This window comes from Labeo rohita, chromosome 18, assembly GCF_022985175.1.
Source record: "Labeo rohita strain BAU-BD-2019 chromosome 18, IGBB_LRoh.1.0, whole genome shotgun sequence".
NCBI lineage: Eukaryota > Metazoa > Chordata > Actinopteri > Cypriniformes > Cyprinidae > Labeo > Labeo rohita.
In genome coordinates, this window is record NC_066886.1 from 8,417,049 (window position 1) to 8,433,925 (window position 16,877).

The 16,877-nt window shown below is 36.3% G+C and overlaps 1 protein-coding gene across 1 annotated transcript in view; it reads right to left on the reverse strand.

Annotated features, from left to right (window-relative positions):
• Positions 1 to 130: 130 nt before the first annotated feature.
• The window catches only part of cmip (c-Maf inducing protein), a 37,473-nt gene continuing 20,726 nt past the window's right edge, over positions 131 to 16,877 (reverse strand). The window contains exons 7-21 of the mRNA XM_051135718.1: positions 16,141 to 16,221; positions 15,944 to 16,047; positions 15,469 to 15,573; positions 13,277 to 13,648; positions 11,444 to 11,509; positions 10,614 to 10,640; positions 8,411 to 8,459; positions 8,151 to 8,258; positions 7,932 to 8,048; positions 5,517 to 5,657; positions 5,208 to 5,255; positions 4,939 to 5,085; positions 4,470 to 4,575; positions 3,571 to 3,641; positions 131 to 1,437 (exon numbers count right to left, since the gene is read on the reverse strand). Coding sequence (XP_050991675.1) covers positions 1,384 to 1,437; positions 3,571 to 3,641; positions 4,470 to 4,575; positions 4,939 to 5,085; positions 5,208 to 5,255; positions 5,517 to 5,657; positions 7,932 to 8,048; positions 8,151 to 8,258; positions 8,411 to 8,459; positions 10,614 to 10,640; positions 11,444 to 11,509; positions 13,277 to 13,648; positions 15,469 to 15,573; positions 15,944 to 16,047; positions 16,141 to 16,221 — 1,596 coding nt within the window. The 3' untranslated portion in view covers positions 131 to 1,383. The remainder of the gene's footprint in view (positions 1,438 to 3,570; positions 3,642 to 4,469; positions 4,576 to 4,938; positions 5,086 to 5,207; positions 5,256 to 5,516; positions 5,658 to 7,931; positions 8,049 to 8,150; positions 8,259 to 8,410; positions 8,460 to 10,613; positions 10,641 to 11,443; positions 11,510 to 13,276; positions 13,649 to 15,468; positions 15,574 to 15,943; positions 16,048 to 16,140; positions 16,222 to 16,877) is intronic.

Genomic DNA, 16,877 nt, shown 5'->3' on the forward strand with positions numbered 1-16,877 from the left:
ACACGGACGGGGCAGCGACTCTATCTGGATATAGTTTTAAAAGTGGGAGTAGAGACAGACACGCCTTTGTAAACATAAGAAAAACTCGATTTAAGACCGCAAATTGATTGTTTTCTCTCCGACTTCCGTCTTCTTTTTTTTTTTTTTCTACAAGATCTGTCTCTAGTCAAGATATTGACTGTAACTAATTACAGTGGTCATAAACTATACGTTCGGATCACAAAAGCGAGAACGAAATATAAAAAGGTTAAACTGCATAACAAGCCGTAATGAACATAGCACAAATCTTGGCTCGATTTTGATATATAAATACACAACCGTTGTGGCAGGACACTCGTGGTGGACTCCTATCGACCGCTAGAGGCGAAGAATAATAAAGCCGTTTAAAAGTCCATAACGTATCTATGTACAACTCAGCTGACGTTGGTGATGCAATCATTACAGAAAATGTTTTAGGCACCATCTTGGTTCAGTATGCTTGACAAAAGTACTTCATAAAAGAAAAAAAGGACCAGAAAGGGGGGGGCTCATAAATACAAAGTAGTCCCAGACTACTTCCTGGATGATGTTTTCTTAAATAGGGTGTGAAATTAAAATTACACTGTACAATGTGGCTAAAAAAAAAGAAGAGAAGTGATAAACAAAGGTTTTTTTGTTTTTTGAGCAAAGCCCCTGAAATGTCCGCATTAAAAATGGGGATACGTCGACTTTGTTTACAAACACACACACACACACACACGTATATGAAAGCAGTGTATGGAAAAATATGCTTATTCAAGTTGATAAAAAATGATTTTCAGAGCGATAGAGATATAGAGATGAACATGGACGTTGTTAACAGACACAATTTACATCAGAAATCTCTGTGAGGTTGCAAAAATGATAAACTCTGAACCGAGAGGACCAAGCACACATGTAACAAGACTCAAAAAAACAAAAGAAACACAATGTGGAAATTGGCTTTCCACCTAGGAAGTGATATCAAAACTGTACTGGAATGTGGCTCTGATTATTCAGGCCTTCACCAGACGCTGGTACCACAGGGGAAATGTATCCAGGTGGTCTGATGTCTTCTGGAGGGACGAAGAGGGACAAAAAGGGACGCCGGGTTAAAACGAGGGACGCTGTTCCTCTGAAGGGTTTGAGATAAAGTTGAGAACGAGACATGAGTTTCCTGTTAAAAAGGTTCCTGTGCTGTCTGATGATGTCGTGGGACATTGCATTTCGCTGCATAGAGCGTCCTTCGGATGAGACACTAAACAATTCTTGAGCGTTTATGTCGTTTGAATGTCCTATAAATACAGTCCTCGTTTCTCGGTTATGTCATGTTCGGATGATGCGTCAGCGGTTTCCGGTGTCTATAAATCTCCTTGAGCGTCGCGTTCACCATGCCTCCGTGTAGCGAACGTCCACTTCCTTTAGATTGGGTAGTTTGGCCTGTGGGTAGGACCAGAGACAGAGAGGTTAAGATAATGAAACGTTTAATGCGACATGTTCCTGGAACAATGCTCCTATCAGCCTTATGATTCCCATTATTCCTCTCTGATTTTAGAGTCAAGGTTACGATTGATTGACTGAAGCGGGAACATGTTCTGCTTGTGTAAATAACATTGTGCATATGGGCAATAAAAAAAAAAAAAACTGGCTGCATGATAAGAGTTAAAGGTGAAGTGTGTAATTTCTGCACCATTAGAGTCACCAAGCTGTATTGGAAAAGTAAAGACTGTTGATACTGGTTTCCTGAACTCCCTCATCTGCTATTGGCCGGCCAAACAAAATAAAAACGCCCCATTGGTTAAGTCAATGTTGTTGTTGTACTGCACTGGTTGCGATGCTTCAATGTTTTGAAAGCACCACTGAATCACAGTTTTTACATTCCTCATCAAAGTAGTATATTATGCTCACCAAGGCTGAATTTATTTGATTAAAAATACTGTAAAAAAACAGCAAGATTGTGAATTAGTATTATAATTTTAAAACTGGCTTTTATTTTTCTTTCATATATTTTAGAATTTAAGTTATTGCGACTTTTTATCTCACAATTCTGACTTTTTTTTCCTCAGAATTGCATGATATAAACTTGCAATTGAGAGTTACAAAGTCTTTTTTATATCTTAGTTTGTATCAAGTTTATATCTTGAGACTGACTTTTTTTCTCGCAAATGCGAGTTTGTATCTCTAATTCTGACTTTTTCTCCCCTCACAATTGCGAGTTTATATCTCAATTTTTTTTCTCGCAATTCAGACTTTTTTTCTTGCAAATGAGTTCATATCTTGCAATTCAGATTTTTTTCTCACAAATATGAGTTTGTATCTCGCAATTCACTTTTTTCTCAATTCAGATTTTTTTTCCCAAATGCAAATTTTTCCTACAATTCTGACTTTTTTCTTGCAATTGCAGATTTATATCTCGCAATTCTGACTTTTTTCCTTGCAAATGAGATTTTATATGAGACTTTTCAAATGAGACTTTTTTGTTCCCAAATGCGAGTTTGTATCTCGCAATTCAGACTTTTTTCTCGCAATTGCGAGTTAATATCTTGCAATTCAGATTTTTTTTCACAAATGAGAGTTTATATCTTGCAGTTCTGAAATTTTTCTCAGAATTCTGACAATTTCTCGCAAATCTGACTTTTTTCTCGCAATTTACTTTTTTTTTTCTCAATTCTGATTTTTTTTCCCCAAATGCAAATTTTCCTTGCAATTGCAGATTTATATCTCGCAATTCTGACTTTTTTCCTTGCAAATGAGATTTTATATCTTGCAGTTCTTAATTTTTTCTCATAATTCTGACTTTTTTGTTCACAAATGCGAGTTTGTACCTCGCAATTCTGAGTGCTTGCGTGATATAAACTCACAATTGAGAGTTATAAAGTCACAATTGCGTGATATAAAATTTGCAGTTGTAAGGTGCAAAGTCTTTTTCTCGCAAATGCGAGTTTATATCTTGCATTTCTGACTTCTTTCTCGTAATTCTGATTTTTTCTTGCAATTCTTTTTTCTCGCAAATTCAAGTATTATCTTGCAGTTCTGACTTTTTTCCTCACAACTGCAAGTTTATATCTCATAATTTTGACTTTCTCACAATTCTAAATTTTTTTCTCACAAATGCGAGTTTGTGTCTTGCAATTCTGACTTTTTTCCTCGCAGTCGTGTGAGAATTGTGAGTTATAAAGTCCCATTTTGAGGGGAAAAAAAGACTGAACAGAAATGTTCTCAGAATTGCAAATTAATATCTTACAATTCTGACTTAATTCGCAATTGCATGTTGTAATGTTAGAATTGCAAGATTTAAAAACCGTAATTCTGAAAAAAAGTCATAATTCTGACTTTATAACTCACAATTGCTGGTTTATATCTCATAATTCTGAGAAAAAAGTCAGAATTGTGAGTTTGTATCACGTAATTCTGAGAAAAAAAGTTTTTGTTATTCAGTGACGGAAACGGGCTTCCATAAAACTGGGATAGGAGATTTTTTTTTTTTTTTTTTTTTAAACGACACACTTCACCTTTAAATTCAAGTTTCAATCCTAGCATTCTGAGTGTCTGTTAGAGTCATCATCCTCTTACCTTCAGGTCCTCATATGTGTCCGCTGTAAGTTTAGTACTGTTCATATTCAGGCTGCACAGACTTTTCATAGCTGCAAGGAAAAGTTGCAAAAAGTTAATTATCCTACATCTTAATTAAAATAAATCATAAATGTGTCAGGATATAGACTAAACACTCTTTACACTCAAAATAAAGTACTTTTTGGATAAATGGACAGTTTAAATACTTTATTTTTAAAACTTCAATTGTGGCATAATTTAGAGCCAAACAAGTGGATGATTGTTTATATGGCAAAACTTCAAAAAGAATCACAAAAGTGGAAGTTCAACAGAAAGCTTATGACCTTCACCTACTAAATCTCATTAGTGCTTGTGTTCAATAAAAAAAAAAAATGCCTTTATACACATTAACAGCAGGTCTGACTTCACTGATGGCAAAAAAACCCACTGGTTCTCGCATGATACGTGACGTGGCAAATTTAAAAATACAGTTGCGAATGACATTTTGAGATTTACAGTCGAGAGGAAGATTAATCGTGAACAATGACTATGGCTTCAAAAGACTTGGACTATAGCGCATGAGTCATATTTTATGATACTTTGAAGCTTGACAGTATAAATCACCATTCATTTTTGTTACGGTATATGAAAAACAGAAGCTCGGACATTGTGTTCTCCTTTTGTGCTCCAGAAGAAAGAAAGAAAGTCATACTGTTCTGGATCGACATGACAGAATTATCATTTTTGGATCAACTATCCCTTTTAAGAAACCTCAGCAAGCTTCACAAATGAATTATTCCTAGGTAAAATCTGTTATAGATCAAGAAAAAATCTAATTATTTTAATTTGAGAAACAGCTGTTTTTGTAACAGTTCAGTCTGAAGTAGCTGGACACAAGATGCGGGTAAATGCGTTCTTACAGCTGAGGGAAAGCAGGCCGGCATCCGTGACTGGAGTCTCACACAAGTTCAAAACCTGCAGACAGGCCAGATGCTCTGACAGCAAACGGAGGCCGGCATCGCCAAACTAAAAAACAGAGAAAACATAAATCAATAAAATAGACTGAGAAAGGTTTTTTATTAAAGAACGTAATGCTTCTATTCAAGAAGGATGCATTAAAGTGACAGTTAAGATATTTATGTTACAAAAGCATTCTTTTTTAAAAAATGCTATTCTTTCAGAACATTCCATTCATCACAGAATTCTGAAAAATATTTATTGAGCAGCAAATCAGCATATTAGAATGATCTCTGAAGGATCATGTGACACTAAAGACTGGAGTAATGATGCTGGAAATTGTTGCTGTCACAGAAATAAATTACACTTTAAAATAATTCATAATTTGATTTAACTGTTTTTTGATCGAATAAATGCAGTGTTGTTGCAAACCTGGGTGGACCACAGGTTGAGCTGTTTGAGGGATGGCAGTTTTATGAGCTGTTCAGCGCAGGCACTGGTGACGTTGGTAAACGCCAAGCTGAGGTTCTCCAGATTGCCGAAGGAGCCAGAGCTCAAAAGACGAGCCAAGTCAGCGTCCTACAGTAAAAAACAAATGTAAAGACCAAGACTTGAGTCTTAATGTCTTCCTTAGAGTTTTACTAGGAAAACAACAACATGGATGCAAGCACATACATTGTAATTTACGCAAACACACTCACCGTAGATTTCGAGGGCAGAGTGAGTCGAGTAGGGCCTCCTTTTCTTTGCTAAACATAGAAAGAGAGATATTATTTTTAGTTTAAACACCAGGTGGCGCTTGAGAGTCAGCACTGTATACATAGGAAGTCTGTAAATGGGTCACTTTTGTCTTTTTGTGTTAATGGGAGCACTGCGTTAAACTAACAGTCAGTGCTCGGCCTGTGACGGCAGCGATGACTGTGTAATGACCGGCCACCGTGTGATCAAAGCCAGCGCGTGGCAGTAAAAACGTCTCGGTGTTGATTTGTGAAATTGGTTTGTGCACTCACCAGTTCTTTAAGCTCCCTCTGTCTGTCGCACAGCTGCTCGTACATGCGCAGGCCGACCTGGGTGCTCTCCAGGGTGGAGATGATCTGTAGCTGAGTGTCCTTGTTCTCTATGATGTTGTACTCCAGCATCAAACACAGGATCTGCACGGCAGACACACAGGGATCACTGATGTATCGTACATGCGGGTTTCCCTGGAGTTTCTTGAACTCTCCCCAAAAAAATGTAGTGAGCTGCCTTGCTATCTACTAAGGCTAAATCTATACAGAAACTCACTGGTTCAACCAGTTGCGAAATTTGCATGGGGAAATATTCAGTGAAAAATCTCCCTATCACTAACACTCACAGTTGAAGTTAGCACTGCTAAGCTAACAAGTTAAAATAACTAACAGAAATGGCGCATACAAAAATAGGACAAAACTTTTTAAATATTGGATGATTTTAATAACTGGAAATTTGCCGAAAAACATCCAACATTCAAGGTTGATTTTGATGGAATTTGACATTAGCATGTTGGTAAGCTAACAAGTGCTATTCTAGCAAGCACAAAAATATAGCGCATACAAATATTTGATGAAACTGTAAAATACTGGATGACATTTTAATTCAGTTTTAATCATTACAAGGCATTCTAGGGTTGCCAAATCCACAAAGCATACATGCAGTCAGACTATCAACTATCTGGTGCACTTTGCAGTTTATTCTAGTCTAGAACTGCAAGCTTGGATTAGAAAATCGACATTTAAAGTGGTCAACTACCTTTTTTTTCTATGACATTTGGGGCAAGTTTAACTGAAACTGCATTTAATTTGCTGAACAACATTAAATAGGACCACACCCTAACATTTATGGTCGATTTAGATGGGATTTGATGTTAGCATGTTGCTAAGCTAACAAGCGCTACTCTAGCAAACACAAAAACATTGTGCAAACAAAATACTGGATGAGATTAATTAAATTTTAGTTATTGCAATGCATTCTAGGGTTGCCAAATCCACAAAGGAAACATGCAGTCAGACTGTAGTATTATCTGGTGCACTTTGCAGTTTATTCTAGTCTAGAACTGGCAACTTAAGATTCAAAATCGACATTTAAAGTTATCAACAACCTTTTATTGTTTTTTATGTGACATTTACAGGCAAGTTAAATCGAAACGGATTATAATTTGCCGAACAAAATTAGGAACGACCAAACCCTAACATTTAAGTCTGACTGCGATGGAACTGACGTTAGCATGTTGCTAAGATAACAAGTGCTACTCTAACAAACACAAAAACATAGCGCATACAAATACTGCATGAAACAATAACATATTTGATGACATTTTAACTCAATTTTAATCATTACAACGCATTTTAGGGTTGCCAAATCCACAAAAGATACATGCAGTCAGATTATCAGCTATCTGGTGCACTTTACAGTTTAATGTAGTCTAGATCTGCCAACTTTAGATTCAAAAATCAACATTTAAAGTGATCAACTACTTTTTTACGTGACATTTAGGAGCAAGTTTAACGGAATCTGACTTCAATTTGCCAAAAAACATTAAGTTAGATGGAATTTGACGTTAACATGTTGCTAAGCTAACAAGTGCTACTCTAATAAACACAAAAACATACCGCATTCAAATACTGGATGAAACAGTAAAATACCGGATGACATTTTAATTCATTTTAATCATTACAATGCATTCTATGGATGCCAAATCCATAAAGCATACATGCAGTCAGACTATGGTTCACTTTGCAGTTTATCCTAGTCTAGAACTGGCAACTTAGATTTGAAAATGACCTTTTGTTTTATTACGTGACATTTAGGGGCAAGTTTAACCGAAACTATTTATATTTGCAGAACAACATTAAATATGACCACACCCTAACATTCATGGTTGATTTCAATGGAATTTGATGTTGCCAAGCTGATTTTTATTAAAATGTATTATGCTACAACTATAAATGACTGGGGAAAAAAACAGCCGTTTCTGCAGATGATTTTAGAGAAAATGGAAAAAATGGAAAGAAAATGCTTAAAATTTCTGTCTGTACAAAAATACAGATGATTTAAAATGGAATATACAATTCTGCTTGTGGATATTTCAGTTTTCTTACTCTAGTCATTAGCTTGTCCTCAAAAGTGTTCATTAGTACCTTATAAACACAACTTGGTTTCACAGGAAGTTGCATAATACTTGCCAATCAGATAAAAACTGCTATTTTTCAGTCTGCCCTTACCGTTTTGTGTGCAATATTCATCATATGGTCAGTGAACGGACTGTGGGCGTTCTGTGTACGTGCCCTTCAAAGGCTGAGACTATCAAAACTAAATCTTTGGGTTGAACCATCTATGATGCCTAAAAATTATATTTAGGTGGGCAGCTCAGTATATTTCAGCTCAAAGCAACAGTCGGTCATATGTACCTCCACCATGGTCTGGTTCCCCCGCAGGGCCAAGAGCATGCAGGGTCCCAGTTTATTTTCAGCCAGCGACAGGAGAAATTTCTTCGTCTTGTAGCAGGAGCCCATGAGGATGTGGACCTGCAAGGACGAACGACATCAGACCATAAAAGTCGATATAGTGGCAGGACAAATGACTAAACTAAATGGGACATCTCCTATTTCATACAAACACTTTCATACCATGCTAGCAAACAACTCTCCGTCATCGTCGCAAGCTACGCCTCCTGGACTGTAGAGCTGGAACCACCCATCTTTCCCAGAGCGCACGCTGAGCAAACAGGAGTGGACCTGTGAAACACACAAATATGCATATACAATCACAATGGCTGAAGCTCAACAACGTGTTGTTTACTAAGTCTACAGTGGCAATATTAAGCAAGCATTCGAATGAAACTGCAAGCCTAACAACACCTTCTGCAAACAGCAGTTTCCTGTCTCACCTCTTGTCTGGGATCTTCAGCAAACCTCTGAATAACATATTTCAGCTCTCTGTTACAAAAATAAAAAAACAGTGATCTGTTAGATGACATGAAACATGTCAACGTAAACACTTTAAGTAAAAATTCACCCCCAAAAGTATAATTCAGTCATCATTTAGTCACTTTAATGTTGTTGTAAACCATATTAATTATTTTTTCTCAACAACAGGTTGCTCTTTTCTATGCAGATGCAAAAGCATCATACAAGTATCATAAAAATGAGTTAAAATGACTACTGGGCATATGAGAGCTTTGTGCCATAAACAGGTTAAAATTTAATTCAATATTCAGTGTTAACAGAGTGATCTGTGTGATTTGTGAATTAATCATTCAGATTATTTTTTGTGCACTGAATAAACTAATTCACTACAAAGATTCATGATTCATTTCATGAAGCTTATTGAACTGATCTGCCAAGGAAAGCTAATGTGAATGTCACAATTTTCAGTGAATAATGACAACAATTTGGTCATTTACTCACTTTAATGTTGGTTCTATACTCACATTAATTAATTTTTCTGAACAACAGGTTGTTCTTTTCTATGCAGTTACAATTAAAAGGGATTGGAAAGTGTCAAAAAGATGCAAAACGCGTTATACAATCACAATAAAAATGGGCTAAAATGACTCCTGGGCTTTCTTTTAAATCTTCTGAAGTCACTTGATAGCTTTATGTGATTAACAAGCTGAAATTAAATTTTATATTCACTGTTAACCGACATAGTATGCGTGTGATTTGTGAATTAATCATTCAGACAATATTTGTGCACAGGATGAATCAATTCACTAAATAGATTCATTCAAAGGATTCATGATTCATTTCATAAAGCTGATCGATGTGAATGTCAAAATGGTCAATGAATAATGACTATAACATGGTAATTTAGTCACTTTAATGTTGTTCTAAACTCATAATAATTAATTTTTCTGAACAACAGGTTGCGCTTTTATATTCAGTTACAATTAAATGTGATTGGAAATGTCAAAAAGATGCAAAAGCATCATACCAGTATAATAAAAGTGGGTTAAAATGACTCCTGGCCTAGCTTTGTGTGGTAAACGGGCTGAAATTTAGTTCAGTATTCACTGTTAACGAAGATAGTATCAGTGTGATTTGTGAATTAATCATTCAGACCATTTTTGTGCACTGGATGAATCAATTCACTAAAAAGATTCATTTGAAACATTCATGATTCATTTCATGAAGCTGGTCGAACTGATCTGCCAAGGAGAGCTAAAGTGAATGTCAAAATTTTCAGTAAATAATGACTTTAATTTGGTAGTCATTTAGTCACTTTGATGTTGTTCTAAACTCATTTTAATTATTTTTTATGAACAACAGGTTGCTCTTTTCTATGCAGTTACACTTAAAAGGGATTGGAAGTCTCAAAAAGCATCATACAAGCATAGTAAAAAATGGGTTAAAATGACTCTTGGGCTTGTTTTAAATCTTCTGAAGTCATCTGATAGCTTTATGTGAATAATAGGCTGAAATTTAATTGTTTAATATTCACTGTTAACCGAGATAGAATCAGTGTGATTTGTGAATTAATCATTCAGACAATTTTTGTGCACAAGATGAATCAATTCACTGAAAAAAGACTCATGATTCATGATTCATTTCATGAAGCTGATCAAACGGATCTGCCAAGGAGAGCTAGCATGAATGTCAAAAGCTTTTTTTATTATTTATGAAATAACATTAGTTTTGTTGTGATGGAATAACATGACCCTCATGTTATTTCATACAGGCTTCAAAAAAATGAGGGTGAGAAAATGATTACTGAATTTTGTACGAACCATCACTTTAAGTTTCATAATGACTCAACAGTTTCAAAACTTTTTACAACAACACTTAAAGGAACAGTTCACTCAAATGTAAGACCTACTTTCTTCTATGGAACATAAGAGAAGATATTTTGAAAAATATTTTTGTCAATATAATGGACGTAAATGAGCTCCAAAAGTTCTTCAAAGTAGTGCATGTTCCACAGATAAAAGAGTCAGTCATATAGATTTGGAATGGCATTTAGATGAGTAAAAGATGACAGAATTGTAATTTCTTAAACTATTCCTTTAACCTTTAATGACAGCACACCAGTTTCATTTAAGTGTCTCTCTAAATGGCTTTATATACATTAGGGGCAAAAACAAAGTCACTTACTTTGTGAATTTGGCATGCGCAAGGGCCCTGGAGAGGAGAAAGCAAACAGAGAAAAACACTGACTTAACTCAGGCACTCAAAAAAGCCAGTGTCGTCATTCCACATAATTACACAAGTTGCTTTCTGAGTCTATATGTAGGCGTGCTTGCCTCGACATGCATGATGATACAATTTCAAGTCAGCTAAAGCGTTGTGTATGTACATCTGGGAGGACTTCATCAAATGTTTTGCATGTGTGTCACGAATGCTCCGGGATGCGCCTGGCTGTTGTTAACTTTTTCTAATGAAGGCTGGAAGCTCTGCGTAGCGTACGAACGCAGGTGAGCCCCCCACCTGTGGCAACCGCAGGGCTCTGCAGAAGACCTGTAATGATGTGCTCTGTCCTGCAGGGCCAATTACAGCAGCCACAGAGGACCCACAATGCCTCACCCAATACCCACAATCCCACTGCTGAGCCCTGCTGCGGCTCGCCCACGTCAGTACTCTCCCCTGCACGCCATCCCACGAGAAACCAGCCCACCGCACATACACAGAAAACCCCTGATATAGTTATGTATGCTACACATCCAAAACATGAATTAATGTTTCTCATACACTACTGCTTGAAATTTTCTTAATTGTCTCATTAGAACCAGTTGACTCAAGTTGTAAATAGAACAAGTTGTAAATAGAAAATTAGTTAATTGCACCAGCTTTAATCGTAACGGATTACTATTAGATTACTAATCGTACTGGATTCCATTCGTTTTTGAGGCCGAAACGGGCGGTAAGCGAAAGGTTAGAAAGAAAGCAACTGTGAACAGGATGACAGGGAAGTTAAATGCCCTTACTCTTTCGGGAAGGGTATTGGTTGAAGCAAGCTGGCCAGTGCTGGTCTCCAGTCATCATAGTCTGATCTGTGGAGAGAAAAGGCCAGAGGAGAAATTAGAGATTCGGAGACAGGAAGAGCGAGAACGGGAGAAAATAAGAACCTTATGTAAGATTGGCCAGTGAAAGCTGAAACCTCAGAGGCTCTGTTGTGATCTGCAACCGGATGGTGTACAATAGGATCAGGTAAAGGAGGTAAATAAAGCCTAAAAACAGATTTGGTTCAATAAATCTGTTATAAAAATATGGGAACTGGTTTAAGGTCACTTCTCAGTGGCTGAATCGCACAATGTGGGACAATTACAGTGTTGGAGAATAAGTACATTTTTCAGTAGCTCTGCTGTTATTAAAATAGCATGGCTTTTTCTGTAAGCTAATTATTCCAACACGCAGCAGTGTTGCGCAACAAAATAGACGAATAAACTCACCCTCCTAAAACTTCCCGGAATTCCCTGCATGTAGGGGTGTTTTTGGTAGTGAAATATTTAGTATAAATACATAAAAAGTAAAAATATAACTAGAATAATAAAACTAAAAAACACTGAAGTGATAAAGCAGTATTCATATACAGTATACATATATTATATATATTATATATATTATATATATATATATATATATATATATATATATATATATATATATATACACACACACACATACAGTTGCAGAATCTGCAAAATGTCAATTACTTTACCAAAATAAGAGGGATCATACAAAATGCATGTTATTTTTTTATTTAGTACTGACAAACAGTCCCTTGTTTGTCCTGAACAGTTACACTATTCCACAAATTCTTTGGCTTTTCAGAATTTTGGGTATTTGAACCCTTTCCAACAACTGTATGATTTTGAGATCCATTTTTACACACTAAAGATAACTGAGGGACTCATATGCAACTATTACAGAAGGTTCAAATGCTTACTTATGCTTCAGAAGGAAACACAATGCATTAAGAGCAAGGAGGGTGAAAACTTTTGATTTGAAGATTAGGGTAAATTTATCTTATTTTGTCTTCTGGAAAACATGTAAGTATCTTACGTAGCTTCTGAAATGCAGTACAAAATGAAAAAATATTATGCAAAATTTTAAAAATGTACACATCTCCATTCTGTTCAAAAGTTTTCACCCCCTGGCTCTTAATGCATCATTTTCCTTCTGGAGCATCAGTGAGCGTTCGAACCTTCTGTAATAGTTGCATATGAGTCCCTCAGTTGTCTATAGTGTGAAAAAATGGATTTTTGGAAAGGGTTCACATACACAAAAATGCTGAAAAACCAAAGAATTTATGGGACCTGAAGGACTTTTCTGAAGAACAGCAGGCAGGACAAACAAGGAACTCATGAAAAAAAAATAAATAAATAAAAAACACAGCTGTGGATAATTCAGGTAAAAACACAGTATTAGAATCAAGGGGATATAAACCGGGTAATTTTCTCTAAATTCAACTATTATTTTCTCTTGTGGACTATATGTAAATGTTTTTATGTGAAATATCTTATTCAGGTCAGTACAAAATAAAGAAAAAAAACATGCATTTTGTAAGATCCCTCTTATTTTGGTAAAATAATTAACATTTTGCAGATTCTGTAAGGTGTAAGTAAACTTGTATATGCAATCTCATTAATTAAAATAAAATTAATTGAGCAATATTTGTTTAAGGTCCTGCGATGATGCCAGCATTTACTTTTACCATGTGGGAAGGTCTGGCAGCCATTTTTGCCTCAAGGAACTTTTTTAAACTGGACTGAGGTATAATTAGTGTGGAATAGTAACAGAAAGATCCAATGACTCACAGCATTTTAAGGATGAGGGCGAAACATCCCAGCACTCTGTCAGCGTGGGCAGGCAGCTGAATTGACAGGGCGTTGAGCGCGGGGCTGACCAGTAGACAGTCGATCAGGTTGGGCTCACTGTCGCCTTCTGCGGGTGCTTTACGCAGTGCGTTAGTGGTGTTGTTGTTGCGCTCCAGCTCTACCAGGATCTCGCTGGAATTGACGATGGAAGGTGGTGGTGAGAGGGGCAGGGGCGGGGGCGGGGACAGGGTGGTGGTCGGGGGTGGCGTGGGCGGCTCAGGCCGCAGCAGGCGCAAAGGCATGGGAGGCTTCCTCTCACTCTGCTGCTGGCAACCGTTTCGGATTTCCTTGAGACTGGGAGAGTTGTCCCGACTAACAAAAAAAAAGAAAAAAAAAAAAGATAAGATGTATACCACTTTTCTCAAATTCAAAACACTGGTGTCCTATTATTTATGCATTTAAAAAAAAAAAAAAAAAAAAAAATTTTTTTGGTTGGGGAAACTATTAGACATATACCATTCAAAAGTTTGGATTTGGTAAGATGATTTTATTATATATTATATATATACATATATATATATATATATATATATATATATATATATATATATTTTTTTTTTTTTTTAAAAGGAGTCTATTATGTTCACCAAGGCTGTACATATATGATTGAAAATAAAGTAAAAACTGAAATATTGTGAAAAATTATGCAACTCGCTTTGGATAAAAGCATCTGCTAAGTGCATAAATGTAAATGCATTTATTGCAATTTAAAAGAACTGTTTTCTATTTTAATACACTTTACAAGGTAATTTATTCCTGTGATGCAAAGCTGAATTTTCAGCATCATTACTCCAGTCTTCAGGGTCACATGATCTTTCGGAAATCATTCTAATATGCTGATTTATTACTTTTATTATCAAGGTTTGAAACAGTTGTCCTGCTTAATATTTTTTTGGAACTTGTGATTCTTTTTTCAGAGTTCTTTGATGAATAGAAAGTTAAAAAAAGAACAACATTTATTTAAAATTAAAATATTTTCTAACAATACAAGTCTTTGCCATCACTTTTTATCCATGCAACACATTCTTGGTGAATACAAGTATTCATTTCTTTTCTTTTCTGCTGTTCTTTTCAACTTTTCATTTATTAAAGAATCCTGAAAAAAGTATCACAAGTTCCAACAAAATATTAAAACGCACAACTGTTTTCAATATTGAGAATAAGTCAGCATATTAGAATGATTTCTGAAAGATCATGTGACACTGAATATTGGAGTAGTGATGCTGAAAATTCAGCTTTGCATTTCAGGAATAAATTACATTTTACAATACATTCACATAGAAAAGAATTATTTTACACTGAAATAATATTTTACAATATTACAGTTTTTTCTGGATTTTAGATCAAATAAATACTATATAAAATTCCAAATTTTACTAACATGATTGCATAAACCTACAAAATAACCTGTTGACAATCAACTTTTCTGCGAGTTAAGCAAAAATTAAGCAAAAAGTTAATCAAAAAAATAGAAATAATATGGCATTGTAAGTGTTTCAGGCACATTCCATGGAAACTGCCATATTTGCATGGAGTCATATACAAAACACCAGCTGTTTACTTTGCTACATAGCCACAGTATTTGAAAGACCTTATTTGACTAACAAGTAACTATGGGACATATGATTCTGGTTACGTAAACACATGTAAATGTACACCTTTAAAATATCCATGAACTGTAGTTATGGAAATTTGTCAAAAGGCCATTGGAGAGTGAATGAGAGAACAGATCGCAACAAAAAACCAAAAGGGAGCAGCGCAAGCAAGCCTAGGGAGGGAGCTTTGACACGTCCCACTCCCCTGAGTTGTAACAAATCACGGAAACTTTTGAAAATAGTTCCTTATTCCTCTCAGGTGGCCACACCGCGGCCCAGATGCTCACAGTAATGACACAAATGGTGTCAGGTGAGACCGAAAATGTCACTACAGCCACGTCACTGTTGTTTGTCACCAAAAAACACTGACCGATTAAAGCAGGTGGAAATAAAAGCATGCGTATTTAAGGAGAATTTAAGAAAACAGGATGGATGGAGTCGTGAAGTCAGCAAATATGATTCAGAGAAATGTTTTGAGCTCAGGTCTTAAGGGTAAATTGCATCTCATGGGTTGGAAAACCAGTGAATCGGACACACCTGTTGATGAACTCTTCGTAGCAAGAGTAGATGGCAGCCAGGCACACCGCCACGAGATTGGGGAGAACCCGAGGATGAGGGCATTGTCCGGTGGGACCGTGCATGCTGAAATCATAACAAGTAAAGAAAGATCAGGCAGGTTAGCGCAGAATGACAGCTAAAAGAAAACAAAGCTGTAACAGGAAGTAAGCACAGGGCTTGGCCCTAAACAAACCATTAAAATGACACCGTCTGATAGATAAAAGGATGTTTTAGTTTGTGTACATATGAAGGCCTGTTCTTTGTACGTAAGTGAGGAGGAGCCAGGATGATGTAACACCGAGTCCAAACCAGGCACAGCGTGAAGAGATTCCAAGCTTTTATCTCCTTTCACGTTGTTAGGACAGCGTTGTTGTCGTTACTACATAGCTTCGCTTGCACAAGGAAAGTGATGTGTGTTTGTACAAGGGAAAAAAAAAAAAAAAACGTCACTCACCTGTGAATGAACTTCTTGACCACTTCCATGCCAGCGTTAAGCTCGTTCAGAGCCAAAATATACTCCTGAGTAAATAGACGGAGTCTGGGGCATTTCCCAAAGTCCTGGAATGAGAAGAGTAAACCAGGAGCGTCAGTAAACGAGGGTGCGGTGACACGTGAGTTCGAGAGCACGTCCGGTGTAGTGCGCAGACCCACCATGTTGTGTTTGAGGATTCTCTGAACCACAGGAGTGAACACTTCAATCACCACCATCGACCGAGGACGCTCCCTACAGTGCTGTGTAGAGGAACACAAATCCGAATGCAAATATTAATAATTAAAATAATAAATTATAGCTAATCCCCTTCTTTAAAAAGTACTTTTGAGGTCAAAAGTTTACATACATCATGCAGAGTTCGCAAAATGTTAATTATTTTACCAAAATAAAAGGGATCAGACAAAATACATGTTATTTTTTATTTAGTACTAACCTGAGTAAGATATTTCACATAAAACATGTTTACATAAAGTCCACCAGAGAAAATAATAGTGGAATTTCGTTCCAGATAGACATAGACACCGTTCCAAAGTTTACATACACTTGATTCTGAATGATCCACAGCTGTTTTTTTTTTTTTTTTTGGTTTAGTGATATCTGTTCATATGCAACTACTACAAAAGGTCCAAATGCTCACTGATGTTCTAGAAGGAAACACGATGCATTAAGAACCAGGGGGTGCAAACTTTTGAACAGAATGAAGATGTGTACATTTTTCTTATCTTGCCTAAATATCATATTTTTTTCATTTAGTACTGCCCTTCAGAAGCTACAGAATATACTTACATGTTTCCCAGAAGACAAAAGTTAAATTTACCCTCATGTTTCAAAAGTTTTCACCCCCCCCAGCTCAACACATTGTTTTTTCCCTTCTGAAGCATCAGTGAGCATTTGA